General features: G+C 37.1%; 1 protein-coding gene across 1 annotated transcript in view; it reads right to left on the bottom strand.

The window, feature by feature from the left end:
• Nucleotides 1-20031, bottom strand: part of ATP2B2 (ATPase plasma membrane Ca2+ transporting 2) — a 433349-nt gene that overhangs the window by 120070 nt on the left and 293248 nt on the right. The window contains exon 5 of the mRNA XM_082322150.1: nucleotides 10980-11177. Within this exon, the coding sequence (XP_082178276.1) occupies nucleotides 10980-11177 (198 nt within the window). The remainder of the gene's footprint in view (nucleotides 1-10979; nucleotides 11178-20031) is intronic.

Genomic DNA, 20031 nt, shown 5'->3' with positions numbered 1-20031 from the left:
TTCTAAGTAAGGGCTAAAATGAAATTAAGTTAGAACTAAAACCCTCTGAAGAAGTACCTGGTTTGGTATAAGATAATATTGTACTATACAAATGGTTGACACTCCTGCAAAATTAAAACCAGTGCTTACAGACTGCAAATAGCACAGATAAAGAACTCAGAAACAGCAGCTAGATTTCCCTGCCATGCCAACAGCTGATTAGTTCACACTGACAGTGAGGATTACAAGACAGTAGTTCAGCTGTTCCCTCCACCTTTTGAGATATACTGGAGATTTGAAGATGTTTACTAATTGTTGTTTTCACCATCTGCAACAAAACTTTGAAAATATTTTAAGTAATTGTTCAGGCATGCTGGGCTGGTTTGCTTTTTTGCTGCCATACTGTTCATGAGGTAGGGTGGAAGTTAAGATTAAAATCACTGCAAAGTATTAAAATGAATGAAATTTGGCTCATTTTAATTTAAAAAGGCTTCACATTTTCTACAATACACTTTGCATTATGGAAAGGACTTAAAGAGATAATGGCTTTTCAATGTACCAAAAAAATTACTTGATGACATTTTTTAAATATAAAGTGCACACAGATAGGTTATGGAATCAGTTTTTCATCTTAATGTTGGCTTCATAACTGGGAGAGCTGGCAAAAGACTTACAGTTGTTTATTGCTGTGTATTGCTATGATTTTAGGAGATTTGTAAAATAAAATTAATGTTGGCCTTACAAACTGCCTACATTTATGTATTTTTAATACAATCTATGTTATCACATGTAAAATGCTTTCTAAAAAAGATTAAGATCTAAAACTGCCACAAAGGATAGAGAATTAACTTTGTTCAGCTGACTCATTTCTGACATTTCTGATTCTTTCACTCATTAATCAACTATATTAAGTGCATGTTAATGAAATCCAGGGAGACAGATTTTGAGAAATAGGGAGACATATACAACACTCTCTTGTGGAAATCTTTGTGGCCTAGGAACTTGAATTGGCCCTGCAAGAGTCTCAGTACATAAAAGTCTGGCAAAGGACTTAAAAAATTAATGTGCTTCATTAACCATGTGAGTAGCCCTAATGAATTAAAATGCTAAGGAAAATGTATGATGAAATCCCAGATGTGGGCTGTATGGGTAAAGACAAGGTAAAAATTGATAAATGCTGCATTAAAACATTTAGTTTATATTCAATTATACTCACTGCATCTCACTAGGAAGTAAATTAACTGAATTCCTCAGAGGATGGCTCAAGATTTTCATGTGGTTATTTATCTGAGGTTACTTTTAATTAATTAAATTTGGTTAAAGTTCCTCAATAATTAGTGCTTTTACTTTCTTTACCTTTTTTGAAACAACTGCTTAACCCCTAGGGTCATTTAAGCAAAGGGGGCACACAGGTATTTCCTGTTTAAATGGAATCTTGAGCCATGCATAGATTTGCTAGTGCTCACTTCTAGTGTTAAGGTAATACAAATAATGAATATTAAATAAGATAAAAACAATAAAAACAACATGTTTATATTTGGCAGGAACTGATTGTACTCTACCACAGAATTTAATAATACCAAGTACTGTTTCCAACACCAGATGAGATGGTACTGCTCCTGCAGAGCTAATCCTGCTATTCATTTTATATCCAATGTTTGCTTCCTGCCCAAATGACACCTGTGTGTTTCTCCTGCGTCAGTATGTGTTTGCATACACAAGAATCTATTTCAAGGTTTCCCCAGCAGGCATTCTGTATATTTATACCATTTAAGAATAAGCTGATTTCATCAGAAAAATCTAAGACTTCTAGAATCCCCAGAGAAAAACGGATCAACCTACTAAGACAGTACTTCTTGGAAAGAGAATATAAGAAAGTTTATGATCTGGGCAATAACTCTGGAAACGAAAAACTTTTCTGTAAGAGTAGGAAGAAAATTGTTAAGAATTAGATACTGAACAAGTGGGAGACTCCAAACATCAGCTACCTGAAAATATTAAAATGAGTTTAGTTGTGTCACAACTATTGGTAAAGAAACAGAAGAAAGAAAATCACTGATTAAAAGCTGGGAAAGAGAAAAGAATTATATCATATCTAAGGTCAAGATGTCCGGTCATGCATGGCAACACAGAAATGGTCTTTTTCCTTCCTGTCCCACCTTGCCTGAATTACAGAGACTGCCTAGCTCTCCCTGTAAGCCCCAGCATTCGTCCTCATGGGGAAGCTGTAACATGATGCACTGCTTTCCTTCCAAACAGGCCAATAAAGTGAAGAAATTAACCTCTAAGAGTTGTCCACAGGGCAATACAGCTGTGCGCCATTACTTCTTGTGATGGTGCCAAGGTTTTTTGGGTGGTTTGGTCTGGGGTTCCCCCGCCCCAGCATTGTCCCTTATTCTTAATATGCATCTTGCTAGACTATGTGGTGGTGACTGGTATCTGCTGATTCAGCACGGCAGGCTAAGATTTCTAGTGGCATCCTTCAAAGCAGAGAAGACTTCTCTATATGCAAAGAAATGCGAAGACAAACACTGCAAATGAATCTGAATAATGAACTGGTATAGGACCTCAGCTGATTTGCAAATATAGGCGATGGATGAGTAGGAGGAATTACCCTTGGGTAAAATAAAAAAAAAAAAAACCCAAACAATTAATGGAAAAGGTTAAAAGCTGGACTGGAAACTTCAGCTGTTTATACATGAAAATACAGAACAATGAACAAAATATTTAACATGACCTTAGAGTTATATTAGAAAGGTGGTATTTCTTATTTTTCCCTGGATGCAGGGGAATGCTTGAATGTCTGCTGTACGTTATTAGGGTAAAATACGCTTTAGTAGGCTAGATGTCATGTGAAAAGCAATAAAACCAAAAACTGATCTAAGGAAAGCTGAGAACCGGAACCATGAAAAGATACTGCCCATAATAACAAAATTTTGAAATTTTTTGAAGGAGCAATGTCTTAATTACGTTACTATAATATTTTTTTAATCCAAGAGATTCCATAATACCTATAATAAGTGCTGGGGAATTGGGACAGATGACATATCGTTATAACATGACATTGTCCTTGGGCCCAGCTGAAACCCAGCAGATAGCCTATTGCAGCTATTCTGTTCCAGCAGAATTTGCATCATGGATAAGGAACTTGCAAGGAGGAGGATTGGACTGACCCAAATCGACTGAAATATTTTTTAAAAAAATGTACACCAGTGCAGACTACAAACTGGACAGAAATTCATGCTAGCTGGTATTAAATTCATCACTTTCACTCCTAACTAAGAAAGATAAGTTTGTTGCCAGCTGCTCTACATTCTTTATATATGTGTGTGTGTGTATGTATATATGTCTAGATATATATCTATATATTTTTTTTCTTTTTTATAGATATACAAAATTTTAACTTTTCTTCCACTTTCTTCCACAGATACCTGCACTCATGGCTGGTCCAAATCTTTCCCACTGTGACTTATTTCTACAGATTTGCTTAATCTGATGAAATGTCAAGAGACATATTTTGAGTCATATCTTCATAGGCAGTAACATGAGACAAGACGAGAACAGCACAGCATTTCAGATCCCAAGCAATAGATCCAGACAAGGTGGGGAGTAGGTTGTTTGTCTGGGTTTTTTTTCTTCCCCTCAGACTGATTTTTATAGAGGTTTTTGTCTAAACATCACATAACTGCCTTTGCTTCTGTAGTGAAGACCTTTAGAGCTATCTGGCAAATCCAGCACTGATGAGTGTGCTGGCTCTTGCATTTCCATGTCTGACTCTGACCTGCTGTCCATTCAACTCATACACATGTACTTGTTCAGGTTCACTTATGAGTGTAATATTTGCTAGATTGTCATAGAACGGTTGTACCATGAGTACAAGTGAGTTCTACCTCAACAGGGAGGCTCAGCACAGAAAGAAGATAAGCACCCATCCTCATGGGAGCTGTGGATCAGCTGTATCTTCTCTCCAACTATACAGATACCCTTTCTGATTTAAATATCCAACTTACGTCCCCACTGACCAAGTAACGTGGCACATTATAGGAATGATAAAGAAACAACTGAGTGGTTTAACCCCAGGAAATACAGTCTCTTGTAAGGAAACTAAGTCGTGAGAGGTCAGCAGGCACCCCAGCCACAGCCCTGAGCAGCAGCACATCAATGCCACCAACGGCTTAATGCAAGTGCCTTGGGAGGACCGAATTTCAGGGGACTGTGCCCTGTTTCTATATTTTTTCCTGTTCATTAACTTGTTACATGAGTAAGAGGAAGGCTAATCCAGCCAATCCTCCACTGAGCAGTATTAAGCAATGTAACCGATCATTTAACTTTGTTTTCAATATAGAGTTTTGCATTGGGAATTTTAACAGACGCTACCTCAACCAAAAAGACTTTTCCTCCACCCACCCCCCACCCCCCCGCCAAGCTGCAAAGAACTGTACACTTGAAAACAGACATCATGCCTGCGGCTTCACAGTGAACATTGGGATGTTAAAACACTTTACCTCAGGCTACATTTTTCCCCCCTTTGTAATCCACATAAGGAAACTGAATTCAAGGAAGAAAAGTTAAAAGGTTTGTTACATTCATGTAGACAGTAAATGATTGTCAGGTGTTGACATTAGTGTTTTTTGCAACCGGGTAATAGGAGCCACATGTGATATAAGGCCTGAAAGATAGTAACAAGGGAGAGGATTCGAGAAGACTGAGAAATTGCTAGTGATGGTGTCAGCAGAAGACTGAACACTTTTAAGCAGTTCAACAATGGTATAGATGGGGGATGCACCAAAGCTGGGCAATACTGCTGATTTGCTCTGAATTGCAGGGCAGACTGTATGAAGATGGCTTCAGAAAGGCACAGAAGAATTACAAATTGCAATTAATTCACTCCTGCAAGAAGAACTGACTGTTTCAGCAGAGATCTAAGGGGAAAGAGTCAAAAAAAAAACCCCGAAATACCCAAAACCAACAGGCAGGAGATTCCTTCAGATCTACAGCCAAAATGAAGGAGAGATCTAGGGGCGACAGAGAAGCACTGCCGTTTCTGATGCCCTTGGTGGGCTTCTGACCGAGTCTAAGCTCTCTTTCCCAAAGGTTGTTTCATTTCCACAAGCAATGTGATCGGTTGAGACCACAGTCCACATACTTGATCTCATTAAGCATTTTTTTCTATTCATATACTGTCTTTAAAAGCTGGACATTTGATACTTTACAAACTGTATACAAAATTGATTTCACCATACACTGATATACAAAGGCAAATATTTCAAATATAATTCCAGACTAACCCTAATCTATGTAACAAAAAAAAAAAAAAAAGAAAGAGAAGCCAGCATCCCATATATTCATTAAATCCTCTTTACCTATCATAGGCTCAATATTCTGTTTGCTCAGGGAACAAAGTCTGTAATTAACCCAGGACACAGAAGGATTTTGTTCTGAGGAATAAAGTATTTTTAACTTGCCTAAGTCGCATCCCTATGCGATCATCACTGTAGTAGAGACTACATCTGCACCGGCAATTTTCTCTCAAAATACATCTGCTAAAATGCAGCAGCAGTTTTGCACTTTTTTGAAAGAGTGGAAAAATTATTCTGTGTGGATCAGTAATGAGAGCAGTAATTGCCACAGGGCTGACAATAATTTATGCAGAAGTTCTCAATTGCTCCTAATGGCCTGTCAAACAGTAAAAGGGAGTGCAAAGCAGATCACAAAAACAACTCTAGCATAGCTTCTGAGAACAAAATTCTTGAAACTTTCACTCTTGCTAAGAAATATGAAAATACAGGAACTGAACTGGCTTCTGGAGAAGCAGTAAAAGCAAACTAAACTATTATCTAGTAATTCATGTAGATCAGATTTTGTGACTGCAGCAGAAAATGAAATCAGGTTTTCCAATATTCACCCATATCTTAAATGAAGAATTGTGGTAGAACTTCATGTACTATCAGCAATAGATTACTGCTTCTTCCAGTTAAGATTGGTTGAGAAAGGTTGCTACTGATACTTCAAAACTGCAGAAATGTCAACTGTTTCCAATAGAATAGTGTAAACTGAATGCAACTCAGAAGATAATAATCTACTTACCTTTCTCAAGATAATAACAAACTGTGTTACAGATGTTTGGAAATGCAATTATGCTACAGTCAAAGGACTTAAACTTGGCAACGTATCAACATTCATGGCTTAAAATGGGAAATAATAGCCAATCTAAAAATACACATAGAAAACAAACTTCTGAGCTTATAACTGCCTAATACAGCAAAACACGCTAACATATACATACATTAGACTATACCCTTAGACAAGGTTACTGAAGCAATTAATGCACTGTAATTTTTTCTGGATGTGTGGATTTTATCATGCATTCCTCCTTCAAAAGCCTCAGGAGAAAAATATTTTGTACTTAAACTGCAGAAATGCTAATTCTGATCCAGCTTCAAAAATTAAAGTAGGTTTCAGGTGTCCAAAAAGAAAGAGTTGTACAAATTCTAAAAAATAAAGATGACTTGAACTTATGTTAACTAATAAGGTCATTGGTAGATAAAAGTTTAGGATATGTGAAAGGCAGATATAAATATATTAGATATAAATGCAGTGTATACATACGCTTGATTAAAAAAATCCGCAAGGTGGTGTTTCCCTAACACTGTGTCTTAAGGTCTCTTCTTTTCATGTTATTATCCCTTATTCCTACAAAGAAAAGCTGTCGCTTTTAGATGGTCACAACTTTTCAAGTTAGTCCTAAGCCATAAGCAAATGAAACATTGCAAGACAGTATTGTGTCGATCAAAAATGCTGAAATGAAACAACTGGCCAGTTTTAAACATTCTGTAAAATTTTACTTCCATTACCCCTTTCTTATTTGAGCTTTCATGTAAACTTAACATTTTTTTTAAAAGTGCTGACTATCAAAATGTCCAGCATGAAAGAAATCCAATTTTTCCCTCAGCTCTTACACTCCCTCCCCATTGCTGCAAGGTGCATGGCTCAGGGAAGAGGCATTACCAGGAAGCTTGGCAGAGCCCTGACATATCGAATGTCTGGGTTTACTGTGCAGTACGAGTCAGCACAGCACAACCACTCACTACAACTGGGTAATATTCACAAGGCTCCGCTCCCAATAAGGACTGAAAAGGCTAAATCAAATCACAGCCTTCTTTCCACTAGCTTTTTCAGATGCTCTTCCACCTCACTTTGGTGGCTGCTAATAAACTTGTACTACACAACTGTTGTCTTTTATTTGGGTTTCTTTGTGTATTTGACAATAACAGAAAATAAAAGACATCCATCTCTCGTCGTAGGCTCCAGCCTGTCCAAACCCTTCTTTGATACTTCCCAAGATATATCATCTTTTATGGCTTCAGCTACAACTCCCTGGCCAGACTTCTCATTCAAGTTGCTCCTGAAGATAGACCAAGGCCTTTCTGACCAAAGGGGGGAAAAAAAGCATTTGGCTAATGCTAATGCTTCTGCCATTGACAAAGTTATTTCTGTGGAAACATCCCCTTTCACCCTACACTAAATCCCAGGTGTCTCTGTAGTTCTGTCTCCAACAGAAAGGCTCATGCTCTGTTCATCATCCTGTCCTAGTCATAGATCTCAAAGTCATCAAACAGGCATAAGATGATCACAGGCACTTTTAGCCATGACCAAAGAATCAGCACAATTACCCTGTGCTGTGTGAGGCCAATTCACAGTACAAACTTCACTGTAATAAGAAAGATACAGTGTCACTATATATGCCATGAACCCACATGGAAATTGGCTATTCTCGATCATCTCCCCTTGCCATCCCACTTACCAACAGTGTCTCACACCTGTCTGCTCATAAAGGTTTCACCTTTTTTTCTTTTTTTTTTTTTTCCCTTTTCTTTAAGTCTTTTACATTGCAACAGTACTGAGCTTATGTTTACAATTGTTTTTAGACTCTGGAAGGTCCTTGTGAATGATACTAAGTTGATGAGTTTGGATAATTAGCAGTAATGACTGGGCAAATCAGCGTGGGAAGGCGAACAGTCTTGATTCATTTTCAAAATGAAAATGCATTTTCATTTTGAAAAACAAAAGAAAAAATAGAACTCAAAAGAGGAGGCTGTCTTATATACTATAAAACAACTGCGCATCAAAAAGTAGTGTCCTGTTACACAAAGGGGACTTCTGTTGAGCTGTAAACAAATTTGAATGTCACAAGCTTTCTACTTCACATTGCCATCAATCAGGAAAAGCAAATACCAACAACTTTCAGGGACAGATAAAAACAAACAAACAAAATGGTAAGAATGCATCATCTAGAAAGAGAAATTGTTTCTAAAACTTTCAGCGAAGCTAACCATTAGCTAGTCAGCCCATGGATCAAGCTGCAGCAGCTGCGAGCAAGCACCGCAGCCCCTCCACACTGCTTCTATGAAGAGATCTAGGAGAGATTTGAGCGCTGGTGAGTGGCACTGCCTCTCACCTGCTCCCCACAAAGGCATCATGCAGGGGGTGGGACAGCACAACTACTAAGTTCATCCAGAAACCGTCTGAGAAACTTTTAAAATAGGCTGTGGAGGAGTTGGGCAAGTTCAAGACTAGACAGCAAGAAATGCCAGCTCCCCTTCCTAACATTGGGCTGTATTTTCAGAAGAAAAAATATTATTTTAAAGAAAAAAAACATAAAACTTGCAAATGTACATTTCAACGAATAATTGTCATTCTGGGAAGAGTCAGAAGAGGAAAATATAGGTTTTCACGCTTCCCAAAGGAGCATTTGTCACTTATCCCAGCTACTGGGTAGGGATTCCCTATTACATCCCACAGGCAATATTACCCCCTCACCTCAAGAAAATGAGATCAGGCATAATGCAGACTACTGCGAGGACATTACATACTATATGATTTTTTTTTTCCCATGTTCTCTGTTACAACAGCAATGCACAGATGGACCAATCTAAAGCAATGTATAATGAATATGAGATTTAGACAGGTAAGCAGATATTTCACATGACACCATACATGTTGGTGCTCTTTCAAAGAACGACAATCTCCTCAGGCCCATGTTTGGTCTGAAACCAGGTTCATGTTCAATTCAAGAAATAAGTTTAAATTGTTCAATAAATTGGCTTAAGTGTAGGCAAAACAGCATATTTTGTTTCTTCATAAAATGTTTATTTGAATTTCACTCAACATTAGTCTACATATAATTTTATTTTATAATTGGTTACTGAAGGTTATGCAAAACGATCACATCAATTTCAAGTATGACTACACCCCACTTCACCAACGGCAAAATCAAACTTAGTATGTCAGTTTTTCAATGTTTATGACTCTTTAAAAAGGACATCTACCAATAAACTATAGGTATCCTTGGCAGCAGTTTAGAATATACTAATTTTAAAAAGAAAGAGAATCTCCCACATTTATGCACCCACTCAACAAAGAAAGAGGTCAAAAAACGTGAAGGACCTTTACAATGTGTTCAAAAAGTTGGATTAAAAGATATTCACTAACTTGATTTATTCTCCCTGTGTAAAACATAGCAAAACCTTCCAGGAAAACAATTCTAAAAACACAGGGAAAACAGTGACCACCGGATAAAAAACTGTGCTGTGGGAAAACATAAACACTTTTTCCCAGGCTGTGCTGCTGAGCTTTTCAGACTGCCTCAGAATCTCAGATGTGCCATACTTTCCCATAGGAAAAGAAACATTTTAAATGCAGTATCAAAAGAATAAGAAAATTTAAAAAAAAACATTGGCTGAGGATATAACTCCTCTCTTCCTAAAACCTGTAACAATCCTATTTTCAAAATTCCTTTCCCACCAAATAAAGTAAAAAGTAAGAAGACAGTCTTCAGATTTATGCCTAAGAAAAAACTTTGCAGAACTAAATCCTAATTTTGTAAAGCATCGTTCATGGTTTACAATGTCCCCAAGGTATTCTACTATGTCCAGTTATATGAAGTAATAAAATAAATAATGTTTTCTTCAGTTAAAAAACAAATTACTCCTTTATCTTTTCATGCCTAAATCAGACGCTTGCTGAATCAATAGTCACGTATTCAAAATTCAGTGAAAAAGTAATAAAGGATTCCTGATTATATATAAAGGATTAATGAATCATAAATATGCTACGAGAGCTATGCACTTATTCTGCTTGTGAATAGAAAAGGAAGAAGGAAGGGTCTTCAAGGAAAGTAGCCAAAGGAAACTGAAGCAAATGTAAAAAGCATTTCAAGGCTATATTTAGAGGAAGACATTCTTCGTACATTTGCCAAGCTATTCACGTCACTTCACACAGCATGTTTTATCCAGCTTTATAAGTCTATGAGAGAGCAGGGGGTGCGGAGAAATCTGGATCAGTTGCCAGAAATGGAAATCTTGCATTCATGTAGAGGAATGAATATTTTAAGCATGTGAATTCAAGAGTCCTTTCCAAAGCTGGGGGGGGGGGATGTGTTAAAACTTTCTACAGATATCACAGAAGGATTCTGCAGTATATAGGTTCATAAGTAACATGACCTAGTATCTAAAGTTCCCTTTTGAGCTAGGCTCACTAGCCTTAGCTATATCACTAGAAATACTAAAATGAGTGAATTTCACTAAGTTCAAGTCTTCAGCGGGTATAACCTAGCTGAAGACCTGTCCATGTATATAGGATACACTATTTATATAAGCAATTACATATTTCTCCTATATAATGTGGTAAACAAAAATCTAAGATGAATAAACAAACACCAAACAAGCTCAAAGGTGAAAACAGAAACAAAAATACTCCAGTTTTATAACATTATGATTTTTCTTTAACTCGTTTAGCACACATCACAAGGTTCAGCTATTTGCATAAAGAAATGTCAAGCATACAAAAAATATGTCAGTACCAGATGTAATGGTAATAGGAACAAACCACATAGAAATTTCCTGTTAGTGACCTTCTGGAGGGTGGGGATGGAATTAATTTGAGATACAGGACTGGTTTTACTTAAATTTATACAAATGACTTCTATAAAAAGATTTTACCTTCATTCCCTTCTCCAGGTGGCTGATAAAACGAAAGCCCCAAAGATATGATGGCTGCAATTTCCAAGATTATAAGAGTCACATCCTGCAACGCTTCCCAGACTAGCTGTAAGAATGTTTTTGGCTTCTTTGGAGGTATAAAATTTTTTCCAAAAATAAGCTTTCTTTTTTCTAGGTCTGCAGCAGTGCCAGCTAATCCTGTAAATAAAATAAAATAAAATAAATTAAATTTCAGTGAAATAGAAAATGCCCACTTATATCAGCACTTCTATAAATTATTTCTCCAATAACTACAAGCTGTAGCACCTATTAACAAATATTAACAAGTAGGTAGATTTTCCACTTAAGTTTTTCTTTTGCAAGGTGATTTTTCCTTATGTTCTGAACAGAATCCTTATGGACTCTATTTAGTACTAATTCCTGCCAGTTTTAATCATAAAAAAGTCTTCGAATTAGTAGGTTTACTTTAATAAGACCTATGTATATAGATATATACATACATGTAAGCAACGACTTCTGAAAATAGATCATAAAGCACAAATAAATTATATTTGGGATGAAGCTGGAATAGCTGTTGGCAGCTTTTGGTAATATCAGTAGAAGAAGCATACATGTCTTTCATATGACCTCAGGTCTATGACCTCCAAGTATAAATCAATAAAGCATGTCATGTTCTACTTCAGAGCAACCTCTCTTGCTGCATATGTACTGCCACACAATCACTGAAATGAACTGCATCAAATTTTTGTTAACTGAAAAAACACAGCCAAAGTGACAGGTTATAGATGCAAAGAAAGTAAAAAGTAAACAATATGGTTCCTTAAATAGATATAAAAATGCATGTATTTTGCATGATACTTCAACTTAAGAACATTTCAATTTAAGGATACAGTGTAAGAATGTGCGGTTGCACTGAACAGCCACACTTAGGTGCTTTTTAAAATTATATTAATGTATGCACATCTAGTGCCTTAAAAAAAAAAAAATACTTAGGGTAGGGAGAAAAAAAAAAGAAAGACCGTTCGGGTAGAATAACTGCTCATACACCACTCAGCAGCATAAAGACCTGCAATAAAACAAGCGGTTACATATATCTGTCAAATAATACTTGACATCAGTTGGAACATTTACAAAACTGTAGGTTTTGAATGTGACCAGCAATGTAGTTATTCATGCTTATTGACACTAACATGACACAATGAAAATACTTAAATTGAGAGTTGACCTCAAAGGACTACAAAGGTGCCTGCAAAAGAGCAAGAGGAAACGCTCAATCCCACACTCTAAGGATTCCTCTCCTCATGCAGTTTAGGGTAAGTCCTTCCCTCCCCAAAGCATGTCAACACCTTTCAGGAATGGAAAGCCCTATTAATAGCATCTTCAAGATGCCAAGTAAAAGAATCCTAATGTGCTAATGGTACTCAGCATTGTGTCTCGTTCCCAGCAGCAGGCACGTGCCAGTAAGTCACCTCTCGGATGAAAGCACCAGACCCAAGCCCAACTTCCTCAAGACCAAAGCGATGCTTTTCTGAACATATCAATCCTGCCACATTACAGGCAAAGACGCTGACTCAGCTTTCACTTAAGGTATACAATTACAGCTGTTGTGTAGCTTCTGGCTCTTGGTTAACTCATCAAACTTTCATTTCACCTTCAGCTTCTAAGAAACACTATCCTTCTCTCCCAGATAAAGGCATGCTGTAGTTATGATTACCTCACTTCATTTAATTTGCAGTACCTAGTGCTTAGTGACGCTGTAACAGACAGGTTCCACCTACTATGAAGTGTGTCTACGTTATTTTTCGTGATTCAAACAGTAACACGTCAAACCTCTCAGCTCCTCCATGAGCTCCCAGTCAGCTTCCAATGTGGGCAAAACACTTTCCCTTATGAAATATGAATTGCAGGCTATGAGCCATTTGGGTAGTTGCCCTTTTGTGAACCAATGCAGATCACAGAACTCGGGACAATGCATGTGAGAGATCAGGGGAGTCACCCACCACTGATGGGATCTGACATAGGGACAATCCTTTAGCAGAGACCAAAGGCAGTCTGATTAGCTTTCAGAGGGCTGCAAAGCCCTTCAGTATAAGGAAGGATTTTCACTAAAAATGGCATGCACAATTTACAGTAGTCCCCCAAAACACAACCTACTCCAAATACAGCAGTGACTTCAAACATAAAGAGGAAAGTACATTGACAGCACTAATGGTAGGGACTTTTGGCAGAAACGTTCATATAATGCATCTACAAGCAGCAATATGAAACTCTGAAACAGAAAAAACTCAAAGGCACATTGGGAAGTGGAAGGAAGAGATGCCTAAAAAATGCCTGTTTTCCAATACAGAACATATGTGCACGGTGGCGTGCCAGCTCCAGCAGGTAAGCAGTTGACTGGGTACTCAACAGCATGAAAGGGGTGGCTGAAATAGTACAGGAAACAGCCCCGGTATTTTTCAACAATCCTAATTATATTTACCTAGACATGATGAATTCACGACTTTGTAATTATGCCATATACTCTACTGTCAGCAGGCCACAAAAAGTACAGATAACCTGTCCTATGTTACTGACCATAATGCACATATAAATACATGTACATACTGAGAAGCCTCCAAAGCAAAAAGAGATACTGGAACTCAAAGAGCTGCTTTTTCTCTAAGACAAAAATTGTTCATTTAGACACCAGAGAAATTTAGACACCATAAGGTTGAGGTTTAGCATCTATGAGTCACTATTATCTTCCAGACGATCGTTTAAAGCATCTATGTTCACCATTATCTTCCAGGCAATAGTCTAAGCAACCTATGTTGGAATTTAGTCAAATTTTATTTAACTGTGCTCTTTCATTTTTTGTAATAAATATTATCTTCCTTAAGACCCATAAATAGACAAGGGTAAATTGTGTGTGTGATTTTATTCTTTGCTATAAGTCTAGGTCTGGGTGAAATTAATCACCAAGTCAGTCTCACCTAAAAATAACAGCATGCTCATCTTTAATTATCAAATGCATTTTCTTGTAAATCATTTAGAAATGCTGGAAAATTAAATTCAATGTTCAGTTCAAATGAAAAGGCTTCCCTTCTCCTGAGATCTGGCTATCACTCAAAAAACTTGTTCAGCAAAATTTTGGTGGTGTTTTGTTTTGTTTTTTCTCCCACTGAACACCAGAAACTAACAAACTCCTGTATTTAGAGAGAAAAAGGAAAGGATGGAATGAAGAAATGTACAGACAATTGATGAAATCACGTATTAGTCCTAAGCATTACTGTAGAGATAAAGTCAGAAAGGGACAATAAAATACATAGAGAAGCCAAAGTTATACAAAGACAGAACAGCTAAGGGAAATGTGATCGAGAATCTGAGGCAACGTAAGATGATTATTTTGCAAAAGCTTCCATTAACTCTCAATACTATTGCCAGCAGCAGGTATAATGGGGGCGCTCCTTATTTTTTTCAAATAATCTGCTTTATTCAGAAGAATTATTTTAAATAGCCCTAAAGGTGTTTTGAGGAAGCCTAACTTAGTTGCTTGAAGAGGATTAGAGGTCACTCACATGTTCTGTCGTACTGGCAGATCTGCAGGATGCTGCTTCCCAGCTAGTGCACGCTGACAGGCAGTACAGATGGTCAAAATGCCAATTAGCACAGCAAGATCTGGAAGAGGACATCTGTCCTCACCAGTGCTTTTAACCAGGAGGTGGCTTTCCTGCTGCTAGATTTTTTAATGTTTTTTTTTTTTTTTCATATTAAATGTACTGACTTCATTAATATTCCTGAATATTTTTTTTATTTCTCGCTTGTCCCTTAAGTATTGAGTCCTGTGACAATAATGGAAGAACATTGCAAATGAAAGTAATTTGAAATATCATTTCTATATGAGATATAAAACATCTAAGGAAATTAAGAAGAACCAGTGGGGACTAAAAAAAATGAATGGAGATACCAGTTCAATGTGACTTCAGACTTCCTATGTTGCTGGCAAAAGAAGCAGCCTTCCATGTTCTATTCTGTATAACAATAAGCCACAGACTGGCTGGTTTTATGTTCATGTGTCCACACAAGCATGATTTTTTTTTTTTTAAGTGCTTTTCTATGTTGAAGCTGCACAACACTTCTTTGCTTGACCCAAGGGTTTTAGAACGATTATGCAGATTTGGGATAAATTTATGTACAAATAGTATGCACAGATTTAGGAAATATTGTGAAAATTTATTACTGAAGCTTCCAGCACTTGAAAATTTCTTAAAGTTTCAGTTTCCAAAAATTTTCCCCAAAATTTGTTTGAAATTTGTGGGAGAACAGAAGTCATTGCATAGGAAACATTTTCTACAACATTGTGCAGTATATTAAATGTATTTCTGATTTCATCTGGCATGCCTTTATACAGAAATTGGTTTCATTGTTGCTTTTTTGGAGGGAGAAAAAGATTTAAAAAGCTGGAGAAATGCCACTTAATGAATTTTCTCTGTTCCTTATCTACATCTGTCAGTTACTGCATGCTGAATATAAACCATCATTTCAATTAATGCTTCCTGGAAAATTGTATTTCTCTGACAGTCATCTCCACTGCAACCAAATGGAGCATGACAAACAGAATGATTTTGATGCTGCAAAAATAGCAAAAGAATATCACTACTAAAGCAGCAACTAAAAAAACCCGTAAAACTTTTAAGAGAATGTTTCACATCTGCTTAAATTATTAGATGGAGAATGAAGAATTTACATTTACACTAATTGTGCAAATAAACCATTCATTACTTACTTTCTTCTATACATTTTCTGATGCATCCAGAAAAGTAGATAAAAATTTCAAATGGCAAAAACTGTAAGCAATGTAATTTAAAAATCACAGCATATGTAACTTCAAAGGCAAAAAAACTGTTCAGCAAGGGAAGTAAAGGCTTCACAGTGATGCTGAACTGCTATTGAAATTAATGGATAGAGGTAAACCAACTATTTTGGTTAGTGAACTCTAATGACAATTAGATGTGACATGCATGAATTCTTCCTAGTAGAACACAAACCTATATTTTATCTCGTAAGCTCCTATGACCCTGGTCTCAAACTCTGTTCTCAAATGATGCACATTTCTAGCATCACATTACCTAGGTCTTCAGAGAATCTAAAAAGTAAAACACCTCATAGTATCAACTTGACAATTATTTAATTTTCTTTGCCTTGTTTCACCAATTCCATTTATTTTACATTTAACTATGAAACAATCCCTGCCATTACTACTGCTACATAACGCTTTAGTATAACTTGCCCAGCCCCACCAACTTCTACAGCTCTTGCATAGATTCTTAGAACTTCGTAACATGAATTAAAAATATTAACCCAGTTACTTCTGTTGTAACAGAGAAAATTCAAACCCACAATCTCATTCAACATTTTTAGTGGGATTTTACTCTCTGGCTTTAGACGCAAATTTCTGTGCACTATTTTGCTTTTCTCTCTTGATAAAGCTAGAAGTGATAGCAGGCCTTTTTTTTATTCCACTTCAATCTAAGAAGTATTATCTACCTAGTGAGTGAAAGAGCTGAAAAAGTCAAATTTTCAGTTCAAATGAATAGCTAGTAACTAACAGATTTAGTTTCCGAGATCTCCCTTAGGAAACTGCCCCTACCTAAGAAACTGGAGAACACAAGGAGATGTGCACAGTAAACTGTGATTACTGTTATGGTTTTGATCAAATCCTGAGGAAGGTCTATTCTGTTCCTTATATATAATGATGTCATCAAGCACACTATGATGTAATCCAACATCAGTCTTCATTAGGTCATGAAGTCTTAATGACACTTGTTTAAAGGGTATTTAAGTAAAGCAAACACCTGCTTCGGCACGAGGTATGCCACATAAATATACATTGCATTAAACTACCTGTTTTACTGACACAAGATGGTTTTTTAAAAAAAAACCAAAAACTAACACACGCCAAAAATGAAACACAAAAATTGCATGCCTCTGTGGCCTCCCAGTTTTATCATATAAGTTGCTTGAAAAATTTTTGGATGCAGTACATTAAAATTCTGTTTAGGCCATATTAAAAGTCAGTCAGTTAAGAGAATCCATTCTGTCAGTAGGAGAATATTTAATGAGAGCATTTACTAGTTTCAGCAAGCTGAATTTGCATTTTACTAGTGAATGAACTTCAACAAATAACAATTTCCTTCTAATCTCTGAACAACAAAGCTGTCTGTAAAGTGTAATAAATCTCATTACCTGTTTTCATTAATATCACTTGCTTACATTTGTTTACATAAATTTTAAGAAATTTCTCCAAAAAATAAAAGCCTTTGGAATTACAAATCATCTAGCACGCATCCTGTAAGCTTTACGTTGCTGCTGCTACTATTTCTATGAGTCCATTTGGCAGTTCTGCCAAGAGACCCTTGCAGAATTTAGAACCTCCTTGAGTCAAATGCTTTACAGCTAGATCTAAATAGCCAACATACAGAAAAGAAGGGCACAGAAGTGGCAGAACCAGGAAATGAATTAACTCCCCCTCCATCTCCTCATTAATCATCCTCCTTCTTCACATCTAACAGCAAGAACTGGCCAAGTCACTGTGTCTTACCCTCTTGAGTTCTGTCATGGCTTCAGCTGCCACCCCACAGTACAGGGGCCACCCTTCAGCATCTGAAAATCAGCAAGCTGACTACAAAAGCCCTTATATAAACCATCCCTGTTATAGGTTGCAATCAAAACTATCACTCCGAAGTCACACAAAGTACATAAATACATCTCTAAATCCATGACTTTTTAAAAAATAAAGTAACTGAAGAGCTTAATATTCTTTCTTATAGACTGATGCATCTAATGTCAATGTTAGGAACAACTTGCATTTCTACAATGAGTTTCTATCTCTCATTCTCTTTCTAGCTATAGAAATGCATCAGCAACTTTATCTCAATTTTGTGAGGCAGTGAAAGGCTGAAGTTCTTGCCCCAGACAGTTTGGTGGCAGTTCAGAGGAGTAAATTCAAATCTCCTGGGATTCCTGATTTACACTCAGCTGCAAGATACCATGCAGGATTTATTACTGCCAAGAAGCACTGAATGCTTCACAACATGTTTCATTCATTTCCCCATGTAGCCATTTTGGTTTTATTTCTTCTATCTTCTAATTTCTTTTTAAAGTAAAATTGACCTGAAAAGAAGCTATTAATCAGGAAACATAATTTACGCAAGATGAATAACAACAGCAGAACCAGAAATGGCTCCCGATAGTGACTGTAACGTAGCCCCAAAAAAAAGCCACTCATCTGAAAGACACGCTACAATTTCATAATAATCTAATGACTGGACTTATGTGCAGTGCATAACCATGAGGCAATATCAAGGCAACAGATGAGACTTCATATATTAAAGGCAAGATATGCATCATAACAGATGAGTAATATTTTTCTTGCCTCAACAAACAACAAAATCTTTCTGCAAAGGCTGGCTGATAACAAAGCATTCAACAAGAGGTGGAGGTCCAGTATGAAGAAAGAATTAGGATTTCTTTTTTTTACAAATGTACTGCTGTCAGTGGGGGTACAGTTGTGGAGAAGGAAGATAATCATCCCACCAGAAATCATTTCTTGAGCTCTTACTCCACTCAATAATCGCTACACCATTTTCAAATGTCTCATCTTGTGTGCCACAGGCTCCTGGAGATGCTTTTCTTTTGTTCTATCTTGATGTAGTTTCAAGTACAATATAGTCATTACAGATTCAGGGCAGCAATACTAATAAATACTAATAATCTACTACGCATATCCACCATCCAGGTCCCACCCATTACCAACCAGATAATAAAGAAGTCATTAAAAATTACTTGTTACATTATATACAAACAACAGTGCAGTAACAGTGCAGATCTTCACCAAACATTAAGAGACAGTTAACCTAAAAGTTATGGAAGGTTTTTATTGCAGCTAAGCCAACCAACCTAAAGCCAGTGGGATACCCCATAGATGCTGGGTACTTTAGGTTTGTTCAGCATCACATATCCTCAGTGGTTGACTGGTATTGGCGCTTTTTGGAAGAGGCGGAGAGGGAATGGGGGAATGTAATGGTTCCTTTCCTCCCTCCCTGCTTTCTCCAGAAAAATATAGGCATGTAATTGAAAAGGCAGTCAAAGCCTTGAGACAGTTTCTTCAAACATCTTTTTTGGTTATTTAAACAAAGCTAGGATTTCACTCCCACAGATGGTAACATTATGATTTAGAGCAGACTGTACAAATGCCCTCTGCACAGGCTTATGTATTACCCACAAAGCTCCGATTTCCTATTGAAACACAGACAGGACCATTTCAATGAAGTTGACAGAGAGCACGAAGGAAATAGTATCAAAACCATGTTGTTACAATGCTGAATTATAATATCATTGTTCCGGATAATGTGAAAGCTTTTTCTTGCCCTTAATATTTAAATCAAATCAAGCATCCCTGACTACAGCTTAGGACACACTCGCTGGCTATTCTGTACGATCAGGCTTGAAAAGCACTAACACATGAATCGGGTAATGTCAGAGAAGAGCAACTATGTAAGTTTAATGGAGGAGATCCAAGGTCTTAGCCAAGAAAAAGAACAAGGACTAAATGAGCATATAATAAAGTCAAAGTGGAAAGCCTTCCTTAACACACCTTCATAACCACTTACCGTCACGCTCACTGGACCCTACAAAGAAATTCACCACTTCATATGTATTGCTAATGGCAACCACAGGGGATGGTGAGGGAAAAAAGATCCTGAAGTCAGTCTGTGATTCTCTGTTCCCAAACCACAGTTTGAGTAGTGCTGCTGACAAGCAAACCACTCTCGTTGCTACAGAGGCAGCTTCTGTCTTTCTGTGTGGATAGAGCACAGCCTGGGGAAACGCAAGTCCCCCAGCAGAAGCACTACCATCAGTCACAGTCCATGGGGAGGCTCTGATTATATGGCTCAAGTAAGTGCCTGCATGAAGGCATCTCCTGCCAGCTGGGAGCTGCATGTGTGCAGGCACTCCTCTAAGTCCTGAAGAAAGTGCAGCCAAACAGGTAACCATCACCGATTCACCAGCA

The sequence above is a fragment of the Platalea leucorodia genome (assembly GCF_965183815.1).
Source record: "Platalea leucorodia genome assembly, chromosome: 9".
Taxonomy (NCBI): Eukaryota; Metazoa; Chordata; class Aves; order Pelecaniformes; family Threskiornithidae; genus Platalea; species Platalea leucorodia.
Note: the sequence above shows the minus strand (reverse complement) of the source record. Positions and strands in the feature narration are given on the sequence as shown.